This window comes from Kogia breviceps, chromosome 2 (assembly GCF_026419965.1).
Source record: "Kogia breviceps isolate mKogBre1 chromosome 2, mKogBre1 haplotype 1, whole genome shotgun sequence".
Taxonomy (NCBI): domain Eukaryota; kingdom Metazoa; phylum Chordata; class Mammalia; order Artiodactyla; family Physeteridae; genus Kogia; species Kogia breviceps.
The window spans coordinates 162,834,007-162,853,455 of NC_081311.1; the positions used below are offsets into that span (position 1 = coordinate 162,834,007).

The following is a 19,449-nucleotide window of genomic DNA, read 5'->3' on the forward strand; positions in this document are numbered from 1 at the left end:
GAATCGAACGGGAAACTTGGGGCGTAAACTGCCAGCTGCCCTGACCAAGGAGAAATAGATAAAAGAGAGGATTACAGAGCAGGATTCAGAGAATGAATTCAAAGGAAGGAACAATGACATTAGAGATTAGTTAAGTAAAAGCCTAGGTTGCTACAGTAAAGCAAGGAAGGGATAAAATTGCCTTCAAGCCTTCTTAGATGGGGCGGGATAAGGTGTCCTCTTCAATCAGGGATGGGGACAGTGGACATGAGCTCACAGAAGGAGCTATGAGCTTTGCTTGGAGCTTGTGTCTAGTTTAGTGTTGCCCTGCTTCTGTCCATAAATTTCAAGGTCTCAGTTTAGGCCTCAATGCTTCTTTGAAGCATTTGTGTAGTGCTCTAACTGGGAGCCCCCATGCTGGTGGAAGCAGGTGACTGGGAAGTCAAGCAAAATGCAGTGCTTTGGAAGCAGTCGTCAGAGAGGGCTGGGTTGGGAGGAGTGGCCCTGGCTGGTGACTTCCAGCATGGCACTAGAATGCTCAACAGGAGCCAGTGCAGACACCCGGGGGTATGCTGGGAACCAACAGAGGAGTGTAGGAGGCTCTGCAGGTACTACACTTCCATCCTTCCAAGTTGACATAGAAGAGTAGAATGAGGGCTAAATTAGGATTCAGGTGACAACAAGTCTCATTTCTGCTCTGTCATTAACCAGCTGTGTGGTTCTGAGCAGTTTTCTTAATCTTTATAAGCCTCAGTCTCTGAAAATGTCGAGCAAACAAGTCTATGACTAGGTAAATAGTGTCATGTTAAATGTTAATTATCTGAACTACAAGATGTCAATGCCATAACTGCAGACAGTCATTCAGACACAAATGAAGACAGAAAGCCAAGAAGAATATGAAAGTCACGCACCAGGACAAGGGCTACCAGAACCCAAAAGACTAAAGACAGAAGCATGATCAATGTGAGGATTTTAAACTAGTTTGGTTAAAAGCATACAAGCAAACCAAAACAGTGGCCACCAAGAATCAACCCTACTTAGGCGAAAGCCCTGAATACAAGTGAAGCTCAACCGAGACCAGGGGCAAAGCGAATGCTTTGTAAAACTTGATAAAGCCACACACAGAAGTGGGTTTTCCTGTACTCTTTCTCTCCGTTGACACCAGAAGCTATTGCCAAATGTTTCCAATTTCTCTCTTCTCTTTATTTTCACTGCCTTCTTCTCCTTTTAATTTTTCTAAAGCTCTCCTCCTGCCTTGACAGGGCCATGTCCTGGGTTGTACTCCTAGAGAGAGCTGAAGAATGTGCTGGGTCTCATTGAGAAAGGGACTGAACAGTGGAACAAAAAAGCTGGGAGAAGAAGTAGGGTTAGGAGTTGGATCGGAGCAGACTCAGGCCGAATCTGTCAAAGGGGTGGGAGGAATTCGAAGCAGGGAACCTGGTTATTTATTTTCTTAGGAAAGAAGCCACTTATCAATCGGGTTTTAGGTAGGTTCATCTTTTCCTCCCATAAAGTTTCAGTTTCTGAAGTCATTTGGAAATGATTTATTATTGAGATTCATAGAGAGTAGTTGACTAAACAGCCCCCAGCCCCCCAAAAGATCCCGATACCTTTATACTTGTTTAAGAACTGAAATTTTATCATTAGAGCCTACCATTTCACATTACGTTCTAAAGTAGATCTTTTTGTTTCTAAAACAATTAGAAGAGTATTTGATATAGCATTTTTTGGGCTACCAAGCGAATTTATTGAATAATTAAAATACACAACTAGAAATCACTTGAAAACATTTTTCTCCCTCATACTTACCAAAAAATCCAAAGAAATAAGCAAACAGAAAACCCCAAGATTAATGTTGATTGTAATGGGAGGGTCAGGAAGAGACCTCAGAGGTCGATGAGTATTCCCTACCTGTCGATAGTTAGATGTAAAGGCTCCGAGGTAAGCGACGACCCCTGAGGAAATGAGGATGTCCCCTGTCAGATTGATGTACAGCTGCCCCAGCTCCAGGGCTGTTTGGCTCCAGCGAATTTTCTCACCCCCAAGGCCTCCGATCAACTTTTCAGCTCGTTCTAGCTTTTTGCTACACAGGTCAACCTCAAAAATAAAAGTAAACTTTTATCAACATCTACAAGGAGAATACGTTAAAAAAAATATTTAAATTGCTGCAAGATTTTACCCTCAGGGATACATTTTTACGTTACAAACTTATGCCTGGAATTTATTTTTTTTAACACTCTAAAAGAAAAATGTGCAATATCTAACTATGAAGACCGGCAAGTCCATGACCTTTTAGAATATTTTTCATAATAAAGTGTGTGCTTTAATATAATTTGCGAAATTCATAACAGATATTTATCATATAATGCAAAGAATAGCTCTATTAAAGGAAATGAGCTACAGTATGAGACACTGAAAGTTAATTAGGTAATAAAGGACATCCTCTTGCAAATATAGATGTTTCCCCTCCATTTTAATAATCTAAATGCATTTTATTTTAAATATTCTATGAACGTTTTCCCCTCATTTAACTTGTGGTTGATTTAATGATAATTCTAAAGGTTAAATGTTTAAAAGTTTTAATAATTTATGCTTACAAAGCACAATTTTCAAGTTGTTAAATTGTGTCAACCTACTCAGACACTTGCAATTAACCTTAAATTAGGACATCAATCAATAGCTGACAGCCTACTTTGTGCACAAGACTGTCAACCAAGTTTGATTATATATAATTAAGCAATGTTATTTTAAAAAAGAGGAATGGTAATTATGAATATGGCAAACTTTGGGAAAAGCTATTTCAACCTAGGCAATAGCAATATTCCAATAGAATACCTGAATTATTTTGATTAATTGTAAGTGACTTAGCATCATTATTCTTAGAAGATGACAAGATTAAGTAAAGGTTATCTTAAAGTTCAAAATGAAATAATTTACATGAACAGAGGAAGTAAATAATTGATAAAAGCAGAGACATTTAGACCATTTTGGAATAAGAATTTGGCTTATACTTTTTCTTATGCTGTTAATGTCTATATTAAATAAATGCTTTTAGATTAAAAGATATAAAATACTGTACCAGTTTATCTAAAGATAGGTTTAAAAAAAGAAGGTATGTAATTGTTAATATTTTTGATACTTCCTAAATAAAAACCTTTCTCTCTTAATTTTTCCTCCTTTAATATCTTTTGCTTCCAGGTTTCTTTCTTCACCCATTCTTCTTTCAACAGTATTAAAATGTTGAATCAGGTCTTGGACTATAATAAAGTTGCCATCAGGAACCACCAAGTAAAAATATTTTAGCCAAAATTTCTCTTCCAAAAGTAGATTTTTAATACACGTATATGCAGGCATTCAATTTACATTACCATAATTTCCAACATTTTATTATGAAAAGTTATTTCAAACATACAACACAGTTGAAAAATGTTTACAGTGAGCAAGCCACATACCCATTTTTTAGTTATATTATTTAAACTAAAACTGATCACTTGGAACCCACGCCTAATAATAGGTCACATTTTTAAGATTAGCACCATGTCACATATTGCACAAATACAGAATTTGTGCACATATCCTACAGAAAGAAGCAGTCTAGTACAGTGAGAAAGAGCATAGCTATTAGAGTCAGATTGCCTGGGTTTGGATCTTAGCTTAGAAGCTGCATTGATCATGAGTAAGTTGCTTAACTTTTCTGTGCTTTAGTTATTACAAAATGGTTCAAAAAGATTACCTCCCTCAGAAAGCTTTTCTGAGAATCAATGAGATTATATACATTGCTCTCAGAATAACAGTGCCTTGCATATAAGCACTCAATAAATGTTGACTGTTATAAAATATTTTGACTTTTTTCTGGAACATAATCAGACTCTAGCAATTAATTTTTGCAAATGGTATCACTATCTAAGAGCAATGATTTTAGTCTTAAAAACATTTTCAGTGGACACACGATGGTTCTGGGTATTGAGTTCTAATCTCAGCTCTGCCATTAACTCTTTTTTATTTTTATTTTTTTAATTTATTTTATTTTATTTTATTTTGTGGTACATGGGCCTCTCACTGTTGTGGCCTCTCCCTTTGCGGAGCGCAGGCTCGGGACGCACAGGCTCAGCGGCCACGGCTCACGGGCCCAGCCGCTCCGCGGCATGTGGGATCTTCCCGGACTGGAGCACGAACCCGTGTCCCCTGCATCGGCAGGCGGACTCTCAACCACTGCGCCACCAGGGAAGCCCTAACTCTTTTTTAAAAAAATAATTTTTATTGGAGTATAGTTGATTAACAATGTTGTGTTAGTTTCATGTGTACAGCAAAGAAAATCAGTTATTAACTCTTATATAACCTAAGTCACTTAACATTTTGGTTCTCCATTTTCTCACTTATAATGAAGAATGATTTAAATAATCTAGCTCAGTATTCTAGTAATCTACAACAGAGATTATTGACAATATTTTTCTTTTTGTGGGGCAAAGAGCCAGAAGGTAAATATTTTACACTCTGTGGACCAAGTGGCAAAAATGAGGATATTATACAGGTACTTATATATCATTTAAAAATGTCAAAACCATTATTAGCTTGTGGGCTGTACAAAAACTGACAATGGTGGACGTGGCCTGTGGTCCACTGTTTGCCAACCACTGACCAGGAAGAAAACAGGATTGCTGTGTTTGTGTCAGCATGAACATCATTTTTATTTAGAATAATTGAGGATTTGCCCATATTTGTCTGTATTATCCAATACCTGGTTTTCCAAGTCAGCCTTCTTTTGTTTATTTAGTTCGAGTGTGTCCTGAAGCTTGGTCAGCTTGTCCTGAACTTCCCGAAGCACTGACTGCTTCTTTCTGAGACCATCCATGGCAATTTTAAGCTCCCCTTCAGCTGCAGCCAGTTTTATCTTTTTGGGAGCTACTATTTTTGCCACTCTGCCAAAAGTAAAATTGGAAAATTAAATACATGTTTAATATTCTAGTGTACTTTCCATCACTGAATTTACTTTTCTAATATCTTTACTATAACTCAAAACACATCTTCATGTATAACCTATACTGATTTCTATATTCTATATTTCATTCAGGAATCAGTCAAACCTGATCTCAGCACATAAAACATAACTATTAAAATAGATACACATAATGTATACACATACACATAATGTTTTCAAATAAGTAATTTTTTTACCCGAAATAAAATATTCAGTTGTCACCAATGTCAATTTCGGTGATTTTTGGAAAAGGAGAATAAGCATATACATGTAAAATAGAGCAGTGTTTGTGGAAACTAGTCTAATTCGTTAAGGTTTAATTATGATGATGAGAAGAAGGGTATTTTATTTACATCATTTTACTGTTCATTTAAAAAATTTTTTTATTATTTTAAATAATTAAATGGGTTAATCTATTTTATTTTCATCTCAAAATAGTTAAAATGATTTTGTGTGTCCACCCACTTCCTCAGTTCCCCAACTTTTTTTTTCCCTCTTCCAGCTTTACTAAATACATCTAAGAATGACACTCCTGTCTTTATATTGTACTTTTCTCAAATTTCAGAATATATCCCTAACTAAAACCAGCTATTTTATAAATATGTATGTCGGTAATAAAAGGGACTATGTAGGAAAAAGGATGGATCTAAATTCTCTTCTATCTGGAAAGTGGAATTAAGTCATGTTATCTTTCTAAATAAATGATAAAACATTAAATTAAAATTTATCATGAACATATCATGGTCCAAGATATACATAGCCTGTAATATATATGTACAATGATTCAAACTGTTGATGAGTTTGAAAGACATCCAGTAATAGTTCCTGTTTTGAAGAAATAACCAAAAATTTTTACTCTGTTTTGTATATAAGTATTTCTCATACAATTATCAAAAAAGGCTGTTTGTCTAAACAAAGAATATATGCTAAGGGCGGTTTTCAAAATGTGGTCCAAGACATGTCCCCTCCCCTTCAGGGACTCTAAGAGGTCCTCCTTGTACAACTAAACATCTGTGTGAGGCTGCATTTTCCTCATATACTTCAATCAAAACAATATATCCCACAACAGATTGAATGAAGAAGCAGATATGAGAGTCCAGCTGTCTTCTATTAAAGCACATAGTAAAGAGATGTGCAAAAATATGAAACACCACCACTTTTCTCACAACTTTTTTTGAAAATGTGGATTAAAAAAAGTTACTTATGTAAACATGTGGAGTTTTTTATTGCTATTTAAAAATGAAGTAAATATTTTTTAAAATTCTCAGTTTTAATTTCTAATATGGTAGATAAAAACGGTTTTGGGGTCTGCAATAATTTTTAAGAATGTCAAGGTTTCCTGAGTCCAAAAAGTTGAAGTATCATTGTATTATACTATTTAGTTGGTATAGTCTTGCCTCCAGTAAATATGTCATATAACAGGCATTAGACAGGATTTTCTGAGGACCCTCTCACCTATGTAGCTCTTTATATTATTTAAATGGCCAAACCTGAAAATAAAACACATCAGTTCATTTTCTTTTTGTTAGTACTTACTTGTCATACGAATCCATTGCTATGACCCATTTGCACAGACCTTCAGCTGCTGTGGAAGCATTTCTAATCTTTTCTGGAACAAAATCTGGATTTGGAATATAATTTTTTCTTATGATGTTCATGTAAGCAGGAGGAATATTGTCCTTGTCATATTCATGAAGTGACTGTAGAAATCGAATGTCACCAAGAAGTCTTTTGGCGGGACCCCAGAAATCCTCAATTTTTTTCCCTGAACCTGTTGGGTCAGGGATTTTGTCAGCTTTGATGCCTTTCAAGATGCATACAGCTTCCATAACAAGCCTGACACCAGCGGGAGGACTCTTCATGGATTTTACCACTGTAATGTCCTTGAAATAATAACATGCTATTATTAAAAAAGAATTGTTTACATATGACTTGTAATCGGTTCCTATTTTCAAATTAAGCCATAAGATAGAAACTCACTGTTCACTGGGTAGAAATGGTGAAAGTGACAGAATTGTGTCAAGAAGTGTTGAGAAGTTTATCCCAAAGGAAAAGTTATAAATAAAAAAGAGTAACGGGAAGATACCCTATATGAGATTACTTATGACACGAAATCTACTGCAATAACACATGAAAGAGAGTTTGGCTGTCACAAAGTAAGAGTTTTGTTGCTTCTGAAAAGCTATAAAAGTCATAGATGCAAACAGAAAAACACAGAGAAATTATACATATGAATGTCTCCTATAAACTGATCACATATAGTTAGCTCCTGTAAATATTTCCTTTATATTCCTCTATATCTTTTTCATATGTATATGCTATAAACCAGTGTATATGCTGTATTTTAACCAATGGAATCATAGTATACTTAACATACACGCTGTTTTAAAATCTGTTCTATTTCAATCACAATACATAGCGAACATCCGCTCATGCTAGTAAACACTTACATCATTTTTAATGGCTGCATAGATAGCCTTCCAATGCATAGATAAGAACCATAATTCTAATACCCTATTTGTGCTTTCTTCTACTATTACAATTGCCATTTGAATTAAAGTCTTAATGTCTTTTATTTTTTAAAGCTTTTGACAAATATTGACAAACTGCCCTCCAGAAAGCAGAAGGGTGCCTGCTGTTTTACTACATACACACTTAGCAACACTGGTAGGCATTCTGACAGGCCAAAGAAATTTTATTTTGACCTGTATTTCTTTAAATACAAATGAGGTATGATATGTTTATTGACATTTTGTATTCATATGTTTATTGACTATATGTATTTCCTCCTGTGTGAATTAGTACTTCTTTATACCATTTACTATCTTATCTCAGAGCTTGTTATTGATTTGTAAGAGCTTTTCACATAGAAGCATATTAATATCTTGTTTACCATATAGTTGAAAAGTTTTTCCTCAGCGTTTCTAAATTTCTGTCCATGGTGTTTATAGCAAACAAAATGTGTTGGTTTTTAGGTACTAAAATTCAGTACTTAAAAAATTTTTTTATTATTTATGAAAAATACAAAAGAGAGCATATACATTACGAACAATATTGCTTAGTGTTTTTTGTTCCTGATTTCTTATACCAAAGAAATCCTAGGTTCTAGTTTACATTCCAAGATTATTAACATCTGACCTACATTTTCTACCATTTTTATAGTAATATAACTATTTATATTTAAATTTCAATCTGAAATCTATTTTGGAGTAAGGTGTGATGGAAGGATCTAACACTTTCTCCCTTACCTCACCCAAAAGTTTAGCCAAGATTCCCAACACTATTTATTTTTAAAAATTCATCTTTATCTTTCTTAATTGAAATGTTCACTTTCACACCTTAATTTTTAATAAATTTCAAAGCTGAGACATGCTATTATAAAATATAAAATTATAAGCCATATTATGTGTCACAAAAAACAACTGACAAACATTGACATAACACTTTATCATATATACTGTAAGGTGTATTCCAATTACAAGTGTCTAAATATGAAATAGGTGCACATAGCATAAAAATATGTACTTGGGTCTTATACCCCAGACCCCCTGTTGATTAAAGCTATTCTGCAAAGTTCCTGAAATAACAGTTGTTGTATGGTTGTTTAGAACATTTGGAAGCTTGCTTCTTTTTCAAAATTGTCTTAGTCATGTATGTACATTTCTTTTTTTCCAGGTGAATGAGGGAATCTTTTTGCCAATTTGAAAATGATTTCAATCGTATTAAATGTGGAGACTAATTTGGAAAGACAGACTAGATTGTAGCACACAATATTAAGTACTTTCTTAAGCTATGATGATGCATGTCCCAGCAAGCCTGTGGCTGTGCTCTTACCTGTGCAGTGAGAGTGTCAAGGGCAGCTAGAGCTGACTCTAATATGGGCAAGGCCCCTGCCAGGTCAGCGTCACATTCATCTTTGATGGCTTTGGCAGCCATAGCTTGTTCATTTGCTATTGTTTCATCAGCTTTCACTATTTTTTCAGTTTTGGCAACTTCTACAGACTCCCTCTCTATGATCATCATCATTTCATCAACCTCTTTGCTAGCAACTTTTAATTGAGGATGTAGAGCCTCTAACTCGAATTGCATTGTGGCTACTTGAGATGCAGCAGAATCCAGTTTATCCAAACCCACTTCATACCTCTTTTTCATTTTCATTACTTCACTGAAAGCAAAGATAAAACAAGGTTAGCTGTCAGGCTCTAGCTCCTCCTTCAAGGAAAAAAATTAAGTGTTCTTGAGCTTTTCAGGCTTTTTCAAGGCATAACTAAAGAAGTGGACCTAATGTATAGCACGGGGAACTATAGTCAGTATCTTGTAAATAACCTATAATGGAAGAGAATCTGAAAAGTTATAAATATATATAACTGAATCGCTTTGCTTAATACCTGAAACTGACACAACATTGTTAATCAGGTGTACTTCAATTTTTAAAAAGTGGTTTTAAAGATTTTCACATATATTAACAATTTTGTGAAAAATATAAACTCTAAAACTTTAGATTGTGTGCAATTAAAAGTAGACAGTATGTCTTGGGATTTTTTGTATTTCCAGTACCTGACAATATCTAGGCATATAACAAATTCAAAAGATAAATACGCTAAGTATAAGGCAAGGAACCTCCTATACCAAGATGAATGATGTGCCTCTACAATTAGTCACCTTGGTAAGTTTATTCCAACAACATTATTGTTCCTTAAGATCTTTTTATAATCAGTTATTTTAAATAGACTTCAGTGCCCAAAATATATTATTTTGAATGCTGCCAAATGTGGCATATAATTTTAAGATGTGTTAAGTATCTTGAGATAGGATTTTTTTGTGTGTGTGGTACGCGGGCCCCTCACTGCCGCGGCCTCCCCCGCTGCGGAGCACAGGCTCCAGACGCGCAGGCTCAGCAGCCATGGCTCACGGGCGCAGCCGCTCCTCGGCACGTGGGATCCTCCCAGACCAGGGCACGAACCCGCGTCCCCTGCATCGGCAGGTGGACTCTCAACCACTGCGCCACGAGGGAAGCCCCCAGGAATTTTTTTATTTAAGATAAAAGTGGCTAATAGAGAATAAAGCTCAACACTTTTTTGGTGCAAAATTATTATAAGGTAATAATAATTGATTAAAAATAATGTAATATTTTAACATACTTTAAATTTTTTATATGCATTCATATGTGTTCTAGAGATAATTATACATTATGAGTAGAGAAAATTCTCCTTTATAATGTTTCATTTTAAATATTTGAGATGCCATAATGTCTCAAAGTAAAAGGTGACACATTTCAGAAATGCTCTTCAAAAAGTTGGTTGGAGTAGGTAACGAACCAACCTGATAATTGTCTAAAGGTGGAAGCGCACTCCTCAACTGAGTGCTTAACTGGCTTGAGCTGGAAAACTGAAAAGGCTGTCAGGGTTTCAGCTGTTGAATACCTAAAGAGAAGGTTTATTTATTATCTAACTACTTATTAAAGAAAAATTACTCACTAGTGTTGTTTACCCAATAGCACTGTCAAAGTATCCTGGAGCCTTACCACAGCTCTGAGTGGCACACCTTCATTCCTTAAACAAATATGATTATGCATTTATCAATGTGCTGGGCAATGCATCTGCACAAAAGAATAAGCCCTGTTCTCTACCCTAAAAATGTCTGTGGAGTAAATCATTTAATGATGTAACAAAACTCACAGTATATACATATATGAAATAAATCTCTACCACATCATTGATATGTCATTTTTGTCCACACAAATGTTTTAAAAAACCACCATAGCTTACTTTGAAATAAGAAATTTTGTTTTTACCTCCTTTTCTTTTCCAACAACAGTTTGAAGGTAGAAATTAATTCAAGATAAGAGGTAGGAGTCACATAATTGTATCTTTGAAGTTCAACATAGAAGGATGTCGATAAATCTACAGTAGAAGTGTGAAAGCTTTTACACAACTCAATACAGCCATCTCGTATTTCCTCTGACACTTCAATGTCTTCCAAGAAGCGGGAGGCAACTGCCTGTAGTGCATCTTCAGGCCAGGACTGAATTTAAGACAAATACTTTAGCACATGATCCAATTTACTGACAGGAGTTTGTTATTACTGTGGTCCTTCACGGATGGTGGAAATGCAGGGGAAAACATGAGGGATGGGGTGGGACAGACACTCATGAGGAACTTCCCCCAAGTACTTGACCCCTTAGGACAGGGAGCCAGTAACTACTGCGTGCAATATTAACTCTTCATGGTTTGTTCAGGGGTTAGAGAAATTGGGCATGAGTATTGCAGGAGCAAGGAAGAGAAAAGGGACTAAATTTATAGAAGGTCTATCTTTGTGCACATTCTACTATTATTATCTCATTTAATTCTCCCAACAATTCTCTGAGGTAAATGTTACCATCCTTTCCCCTAAACTCCAGAATTAGATCAACAACTACCTCTTTGATTTCTCTTATAACCATCTCAAACTCAACAAGTCTAAAACACGGTTCTTATCTCCCCCCAAATAGTTGCAGTCCTCCCCAACTTAGTCAACAGCTCCACCTACACCCAGTTGCTCAAGCCAAAGTCATCCTTGATCCCCCTCCTCTTCCTCAATCCTACATCTATCCCAAAAGCAAGTCCTATGGGCATCATCCCTAAAATAGCTTCCAAATCTTTTCCATTCTTTCTATACCCACAACCATCATCACAGTTCAACTCTCTGTTACCATCTTCCTGGAATTTTCCAACAGTGTCCAAACTGGTCTCCCTGCTTCTGTGCTCTAGGCAGCTGCCAGAGTGATCTTATCAAAGGCAAATTAGCTCTTTTCACACTCTCAATTTACAATCCTTCAAAGACTTCCCAGCACATTCAAAATAAAATCCAAAGCCCAATTTGTAAATCTCTACCTGATCTGGTGCTTCCCACCTTTCTGACCTCAGTTCTATGACTTCCCCCTCAGTTACTGTGCCCTTGTCACCCTGATTTTCTCTCACGCCGTTCATTCCTTCTATGTAGCTCCTTGTCTTCACTAATTTATTCTCTTACCAGATCCTCTCAGAAGTGGCACATTTTGTCCTTCATCTTTCCTCGTAAAGGTCACTGATTCAGAAAACCTACATGCTACCCTGTATGATGAATTATTTTTCACTAATTTGCAAATAAGTAAGCAAACTCAAGGCAAGCAGAAGCCTAGTCTATTTCATTTTCCTATTCACCTCCAGCTTTAGGATAAGACCTGCTACAAAGCAAGAGTTCAATAAATATGTTTTGCATGAAATAATTAATCTTAGCAGGAAATGGAGGAACAAAGGGGCTATGTAAATTCCCCAAGGTCAAAAGTTCTTATGTGTTAGATCTCACTTACAGGATCTCTGCCACAGCTTGCAAACTTCCTGCCCCACCCCCTTGTCTGCTCTGCACTTCCTGGTACTGAAATTTACTAGAAAAAGTGGTCCTGGGGCTTTCTTCCTTTTGACCTCCTGTTGGGTTTGCTAATGGAAAGAGACTGGGAAAAATAAAGAGGTAGAGGCATTTCTACCCCTCTTCCTTTCTTCCTCAGCAGAAGCTGAGCTCTAGGTTTTGGGTTCCTGTTCCTATCAGACATTCCTACTTCCACAGCTCCAAGTTCCAGTAACACTTTTTCCTCCCTATTCCCTTTTTTACCCAGCTGTAGTAACATCTTCTTGCTACACTCCACCACCTCCTACCTGACCATCCCTCTCAAGTTCCTTTAATCCTGCCTACACCTCTATGAACAGTCCCCTCATTCAAATTTCCTCAGTGAGGCCTTCCAGGGTGCTCTCTGTTCCCTGTCAGGAAACTAGCTGACTGATACACAACTTTACCCTAAAACTTTCTACAATAAATTGATCTCAATGACTGTATACACTAGCAATAAGAAGTTTTTCTATTATAATGATTTTTGAATTATAATTTCATAAAATACATTATTATTGATCAGAAAATTCTGCTAAGCTACAATTTGGTGGGGGGCTCTAAAATAAGTCATGCTCATGATGGAGATTCAATATTTCTAGAAGTCTATCAAGAATTTACATGACAATACCTGAAACCAGTCAATGGTACAGCAGTTAACAAGAGCAGGGAACTTTCTAAGACGAATCCGAAATGTATCTCCAATGGGACTCATGGCAAGGACAACATGCATTTGGTTGCGGCAGCGATCAATAAACATGTTGAAAAGAGCTAAGGGGCTTCCATCAGTTTGTTTGGTTTTATCCCGTTGGCGATCTAAATGACGCATCTTATCACATATCTCCTGCTTCTCATCCAATGCAAAGAGATTCGGAACCTCCCCAGCATTTAGTAGATTGTTGACATCTTCTAAAAATGACTCCTTTTTAATCTGAGTATCTGTAAACAGGAAGACACCCTGCACCTCCCCTTCTGCACACTTCCTTAAGATCACTTTTAAGTCTTCATGCCACTCAGAATTACCATAGCCCTTGGAGATTTCAACCTGGAAAACTGAAGAATCAGCCATGTGGGCAGCTAATCTGGTGACAGACTGCCTTCCACTCCCTCCAACACCAACCAGAAGAGCATGGCTGCGAGGCTGCTTCAGGATCCTGGAAATTCGGCTGATGTGCTCTATGGCAAATCGGAATAAGACAAGGTTCAGGGTTTTTTTGCTCATATTGTTGTATTCTTCTAGGTGAGCTTCTACTATCACCCGGAGAGCATCTACATCTGCAACTTCTCTGTAGTTGGTATCCTCTCTCTTGGGATCGTGGAAATCACAAAACATTAAGCTGTGTAAGTCATCTTCTTCTACCACTCCATCATTATCAAAATCCAAACTTTGAAAAAGCTCATGAAAATTTTCATGCATATATTTTTTCAAGATTTCTTGAATGTAGTTGATCAGCCAACTTCTGTCTGCATTATCCAGAAGGCGATCATAATACACTCTAAGGACCTGTATAATAATTAAAAAGCAGCTTTAAGAACTGACTCTTCTATTTTTTGTTTCATTTCTGTGCTCATCTCAAGTAATATAAAAAGTGCTCTCAAGAAATTTCTATGGGTTTTATTAAAAGCATATCCAAAAGAGGACTGGCTCATAATAATATTCACTTTAAATATTAATTTTAACCATATATATTTGGAATAATACATAGTTACACTGTTATCAATAAATAAAGGTAAATTGGGGGAACTGAAGTAGATTATAGATATGCAAAGAGCATTAAGGACTTGAGAAGGGAAAAAAAGACTAGAGAAGGTAAGTGACTACATTTGCTGCTCACTCAGATATAGATAACAGAGCTGGGCACTGGTATCTAGGGTTCTGCAACTCCCTTGAAGTGATCTTTTCCTTTTCTCAGCCAGATAACATCTTAAAAATTGTTGTCAAATCAATAGATATTATTTTTTTAAACAAAAGTACATTTTCTAGATAAAGAGGGAATGTCTTAGGTGGAGGGCAAATTTGTCTTATTTTTGTTGTAAGTAATTGCAGAGGGCAATCTACTAAAATAAATCTCTGCTTATCTGCACATGTTGTGGGACTGCAAAGAGTAGTTAATCAGGCTTGCTACATAAAATAACTATTTCCACAGAGTGGTATGAATGTCCTTTGGTTGCAGTCTGTTTTGGACTGAACTATGCTCCCCCGCATATGAAGTCCCAACCTGCTTAATGTGACTGTATTTGGAGAGAGGTCCATTAACAAGGTAATTAAGGTTAAATGAGCTCATATGGGTGGAGTCCTAATCCTATCACACTGCTGTCCTTACAAGGAAAGGAAGCAACACCAGAGCTCTCGCTCTTTCCTTGCAGACACACAGAAGAAAGGCCGTGTGAGGACATGGGGAGGCCCTCTGTGAGCCAGGAACAGAGCCTTCACCAGAAACCCACACTGACGGCAACTTGATTTTGTATTTTTGGCCTCCAGAGGTATGAGAAAATAAATTTCTGTTGTTTAAGCCACTCAGTCTGTGGTATTTTTGTTATGGCAGCACTAGTAGACTAATACACACGATAACAAGTAACGCATATTTTTGTCAGCAAACTTTCTAACATTAAACCTGTCTGCATCAGCTTCTTCACCTTATAAAATGGAAGTAGTAATACCTGCCTTACAAATCTCACAGATGCATGGCAAAAATGAAATGACAACAAATTTGAAAACAATACAGAACTGAGAAATATAATTATTACAAACTGCCTTGGAATCAGCCTAATTGTGTTCAAGAGTAATGATTTTAGTATTTTCACTGCTGTCTGGTTGACATAATAGTGTCATCCCTTTTTCTAACAGCAGTAGCTATACAAATGGTATGACTGAAGCCTCCCACTTACTCCCCACCCCACCCCAGTTCAAAAGCTATTTCTCTATAGGACAACTGAGTTTCCCAACATATGACAACAGTCACTTCCTCGGATTGAGATACCGAAGACCTCCTCCTTCTTATGAGAAAAAGGAAACTAAGACAACCTCACACACTGGGCATCAGTGTCTATGCATGAATCAAGTATATTATTATCTAGCTGCAATTTAGCAAGAACCTAAGGCAGTGTTTCTCAGAGACTGTCAACACACATGAATCTACCGCCCCACTCTGGATCTGCTGACTTAAAAGTTTTGAGGATGGTGAGACTGGGAAGATCTTTTTAAAAATTTCCTTACACGAGGTACAAAAATCTTAAGTGTACACCTCCAGGAATCTTTACACATATTTACACCCAGGTGACCACCACCAAGATCAAGATATAGAACATTCTCAATACCTTAGCAAGCTCCCTCACTCTCACTTCTGCTGAAACCTGCCCTCCTCTCTTCTGCACAGGGGACTATTATTCCATTGCCACTCCTTATATTTTTAAAAGTTGACACATAAAATTTTCCATTATAAATCTAAACCTTTGCAGGGGAAGTAATTTCCGGCATATTTATTTTGTATTTGTGCTTTGAATTCATTTGCCTCAAAGTCTTGATTACAAATTGCTTTAATTGGTACATAATTTACACATCATAAAATTCACTCTTTTAAAGCATACGATTCAATGGTTTTTGTAGAAGAGTCACATAGTTGTGCAGTCATCACCACCATCTAATTCTAGATCTTTCTCATCACCCCAAAAAGAAACCCTGTACCCATTAGCAGTCATTTATTATTATCCCCACCCCATATGCCACCACAGCCCCTGGCAACCAGTAATCTCCTTTCTGTCACTATGGATTTGCTTATTCTGGACATTTCATATAAATGGGAAAATATTATATGTGGCCTTTGTGTCTAGCTTCTTTCACTTAGTGTAATGTTTTCTAGGTTCATCCATGTCAGTATTTCTTTTTACGGCTGAATAGAGTTCTACTGTGTGTATACACACACACACACACACACATACACACTGCATTTTGTTTGTCTATTCATCAGCTAATGTATATTTGAGTTGTCTCCACTTTTGGCTATTATGAATACTTCTGCTAACGCTCGTACAAGTTTTTGTGTATACCTATGTTTTCACTTCTCTTGGGTATATAGCTAGGAGTGGAATTTCTGGGTCATATGGTAACTCTATGTTTAACATTTTGAGGAACTTACCAAACTGTTTTCCAAAGCAGCTGCACCATATAACATTCCCACAAGCGATGTTATTATCCAGTTGTTGTTGTTGTTGTATTAAATACAGCCATCCTATTGGGTGTTACGGGGTACTTCACTGTGATCTTGATTTGTATTTCCCTAATTACTAGTGATATTAAACATTATTTCATGTACCTATTGGCCATTTGTATACTGTCCTTGGAGAAATGTCTATTCAAATCCTCTCCCCACTTTTAAATTAGGTTATTCGTCTTTCACTATTGCTTTGTAATAGTTCTTTATGTATTCTGGATATTAGACGCTCATCGGATACATGATTTGCAAATATTTTCTTCCATTCTATGGGTTGTCTTTTCACTTTCCAGATAGTGTCTTTTGAAACATGAAAATTGTTAACTTTGATGAAACCCAATTTATCTATTTTTTTTCTTGGGTTGCTTGTGCCGAGTATCTATATTTAACAAGCAAACCAGATGTTAGGCACATTAACGATAGAGAGCAATGCAGAAACCAAAGGGAATGCAAAATGGTAAGCCAGTTTTATATCTCAAAAATCATTTAGTGAAATTATATTGGGCTGTCTGGTTTGGTAAAAGTGTGTGGAGAGGAAACAGTCACCTAAAGCAGTGAAATCTTTTTGAGTAAACAGAAATAAAGCGCAAGTTAAGAGTGTTAAGCTCAATCACTTTCTATTTTTTGAGATGGTGAGAATAATGTGCCTAGCACTGTGGACAAATCAGTGAGGGAAAAAAATCCTCTGCCCTCAGGAGCTGGCATGCCACCTGCGGGAGATGGACAGCAAACATAACAAACGAACTGTACAGCAAGTTAGAAGGTGATACATGCTATGGAACTGCTACGGAAAGAAGAAGAATAGAGCAAGTCAAGCAAGACTGGAACTGCTAGTGGGATGTGAGGCTGCAGCACTGATTTGGGTGGTCGTTGTGCCTCACAGAGAAGGAGAGATTTGATCACAGGCAGTAGGGAGCCAGCCCAGAGGGTCAACACCTGCGGGGAGAGCATTCCGGGCAGAAAAAAGCCAGGAGGCCTGTGTTGTGGGTGAACGAAGGTGAGAGCAGGAGGTAACCTGAAAAAACTGGGGAAAGGTACATATACAAGGTCTTATGGACTGCTGGACTTTTATTCCAAATTCCTCCCCACGAAGTCTGGTGCCATTTCAAGGTTTTGAGCCAAGGACTTAAACTCATGACACTATAGGAATATGAAGTAGTCACTAAAAATGAAGAGTTATTATATGATGAACCTTATTAAATGCCCAAAGAGCTCAACAGCCATTGTCAAAACTCAGTAATCTGACATCTGAGGCAGGACAGGATCTGAAAAAGGCTAAAAAGTTTAACTGTACATACCACAAATATACAACAGCAAATAGGAACTGCTCTCATGATTGGAAGAAAGCAAAGCATTATAACCCCACGTAACGAAGCATGTTATGGATAGTCAGATGCCTTCTTTCTTCCCTTTACGCACTCATTTGACAATATTTCTTGAGTGCTTGTCATGTATTAGGCATTTCGGAAAGCAGTGAATAAATAAAGCTGCTGCTCTCATAAAGCTTCTGTTCTAGTAGAGGCAATAAGTAAGCAAAAATATAGACGGGGTCAAGTGACACTCAGTGTTAGGAATAAAGCGAGACAAGGGATAAAGAGCTATAGCGCTTAAAGATGGTCTAAGACGAGCCTCTATGGTAAGGTTATATTTGAGCTGAGATCTTAAGGAGGTAAGCGGGCAAGCCGTGTGGATAATGGGAGGAGTGTCCTAGGTAGAAGGAATATCAAGAGCAAAGTTCCTGAGGTGGAGAATGTGAGATGCTTCCTAGAGGAAGATTTGGCCTGTGACCAAATGCTGTCTTAGGTAATGTGCTCCTTCAGTGAAGTCAATGACATCCTCCCCTCTCGCCACTCTCCCTCTATACCTTTCAGCACATTTCTGTCACCCACATGGCCTACCAGGCTGACGGCCTGTGTTCATGTCCCAGAATATGGATCCCACTCAGGAATTAAGTGACCTACAGTGGAATCTGCAGATCATACTTTGCCAAAGAGTCACTTTTAGGGACCTTGGTGTGCCCAAAATTTCTGAGTGGAATGGACCTTCACTTGGGCATGTATTTGAATGTGTGAGGATATAGAAATTCAAACTGTAGATCTAAAAAGCCTACAAAGATCGAATTTTGTAAAGCCTTTCTGAATTTATGTCTCTGTAACACATGGTTTTAACATAGCAGTACATTTCCATTTTCTAGATTTCCTAACTACATTAGTTAAAATTAAAATAACCATATTAGTTACATAATAAAAAGACAAAATTTTCCTCCCACTTTCCCATATTCTTTGCCTATTTTAAAAATATTAAACTTTTTTTTTTTTGGCTGTGTTGGGTCTTCGTTGCTATGCACGGGCTTTCTCTAGCTGGGGTGAGCGGGGGCTACTCTTGGTTGCGGTGCACGGTCTTCTCATTGCCATGTTTTCTCTTCTTGCAGAGCAGAGGCTCTAGGCATGCGGGCTTCAGTAGCTGCAGCACGCTGGCTCAGCAGTTGTGGCTCGCGGGCTCTAGAGCACAGGCTCAGTAGTTGGGGCTCATGGGCTTAGTTGATCCACGGCATGTGGGACCTTCCTGGACCAGGGCTCGAACCCATGTCCCCTGAATTGGCAGGCAGATTCTTAACCACTGTGCCACCAGGGAAGTCCCTGAACTATTATTTTTGATGCATTATTTTTTGTATTCTTTTCTCTCTCTCTCCTGCCCTTCCTCTACAAGTTTTTACAAGAAAATGTTCACCCATGTATCTCTTCCCAAAGAGAAATATATTTTTATCTAGTTTCTATGTTCTCAAATCTAGTTTATTTTGTAGTTCTTTTGGCATCTAATATCACTACAAGTAAGTAATGAACATAAATACATTCACTTCTAATGAAAACAAAAGTGTTC

The 19,449-nt window shown here is 37.2% G+C and overlaps 1 protein-coding gene across 1 annotated transcript in view; it reads right to left on the reverse strand.

The window, feature by feature from the left end:
• DNAH7 (dynein axonemal heavy chain 7) overlaps positions 1-19,449 on the reverse strand; it is a 230,209-nt gene that overhangs the window by 81,212 nt on the left and 129,548 nt on the right. The window contains exons 40-45 of the mRNA XM_067023255.1: positions 12,990-13,862; positions 10,752-10,981; positions 8,792-9,122; positions 6,494-6,840; positions 4,718-4,898; positions 1,891-2,076 (exon numbers count right to left, since the gene is read on the reverse strand). Of these exons, the coding sequence (XP_066879356.1) occupies positions 1,891-2,076; positions 4,718-4,898; positions 6,494-6,840; positions 8,792-9,122; positions 10,752-10,981; positions 12,990-13,862 (2,148 nt within the window). The remainder of the gene's footprint in view (positions 1-1,890; positions 2,077-4,717; positions 4,899-6,493; positions 6,841-8,791; positions 9,123-10,751; positions 10,982-12,989; positions 13,863-19,449) is intronic.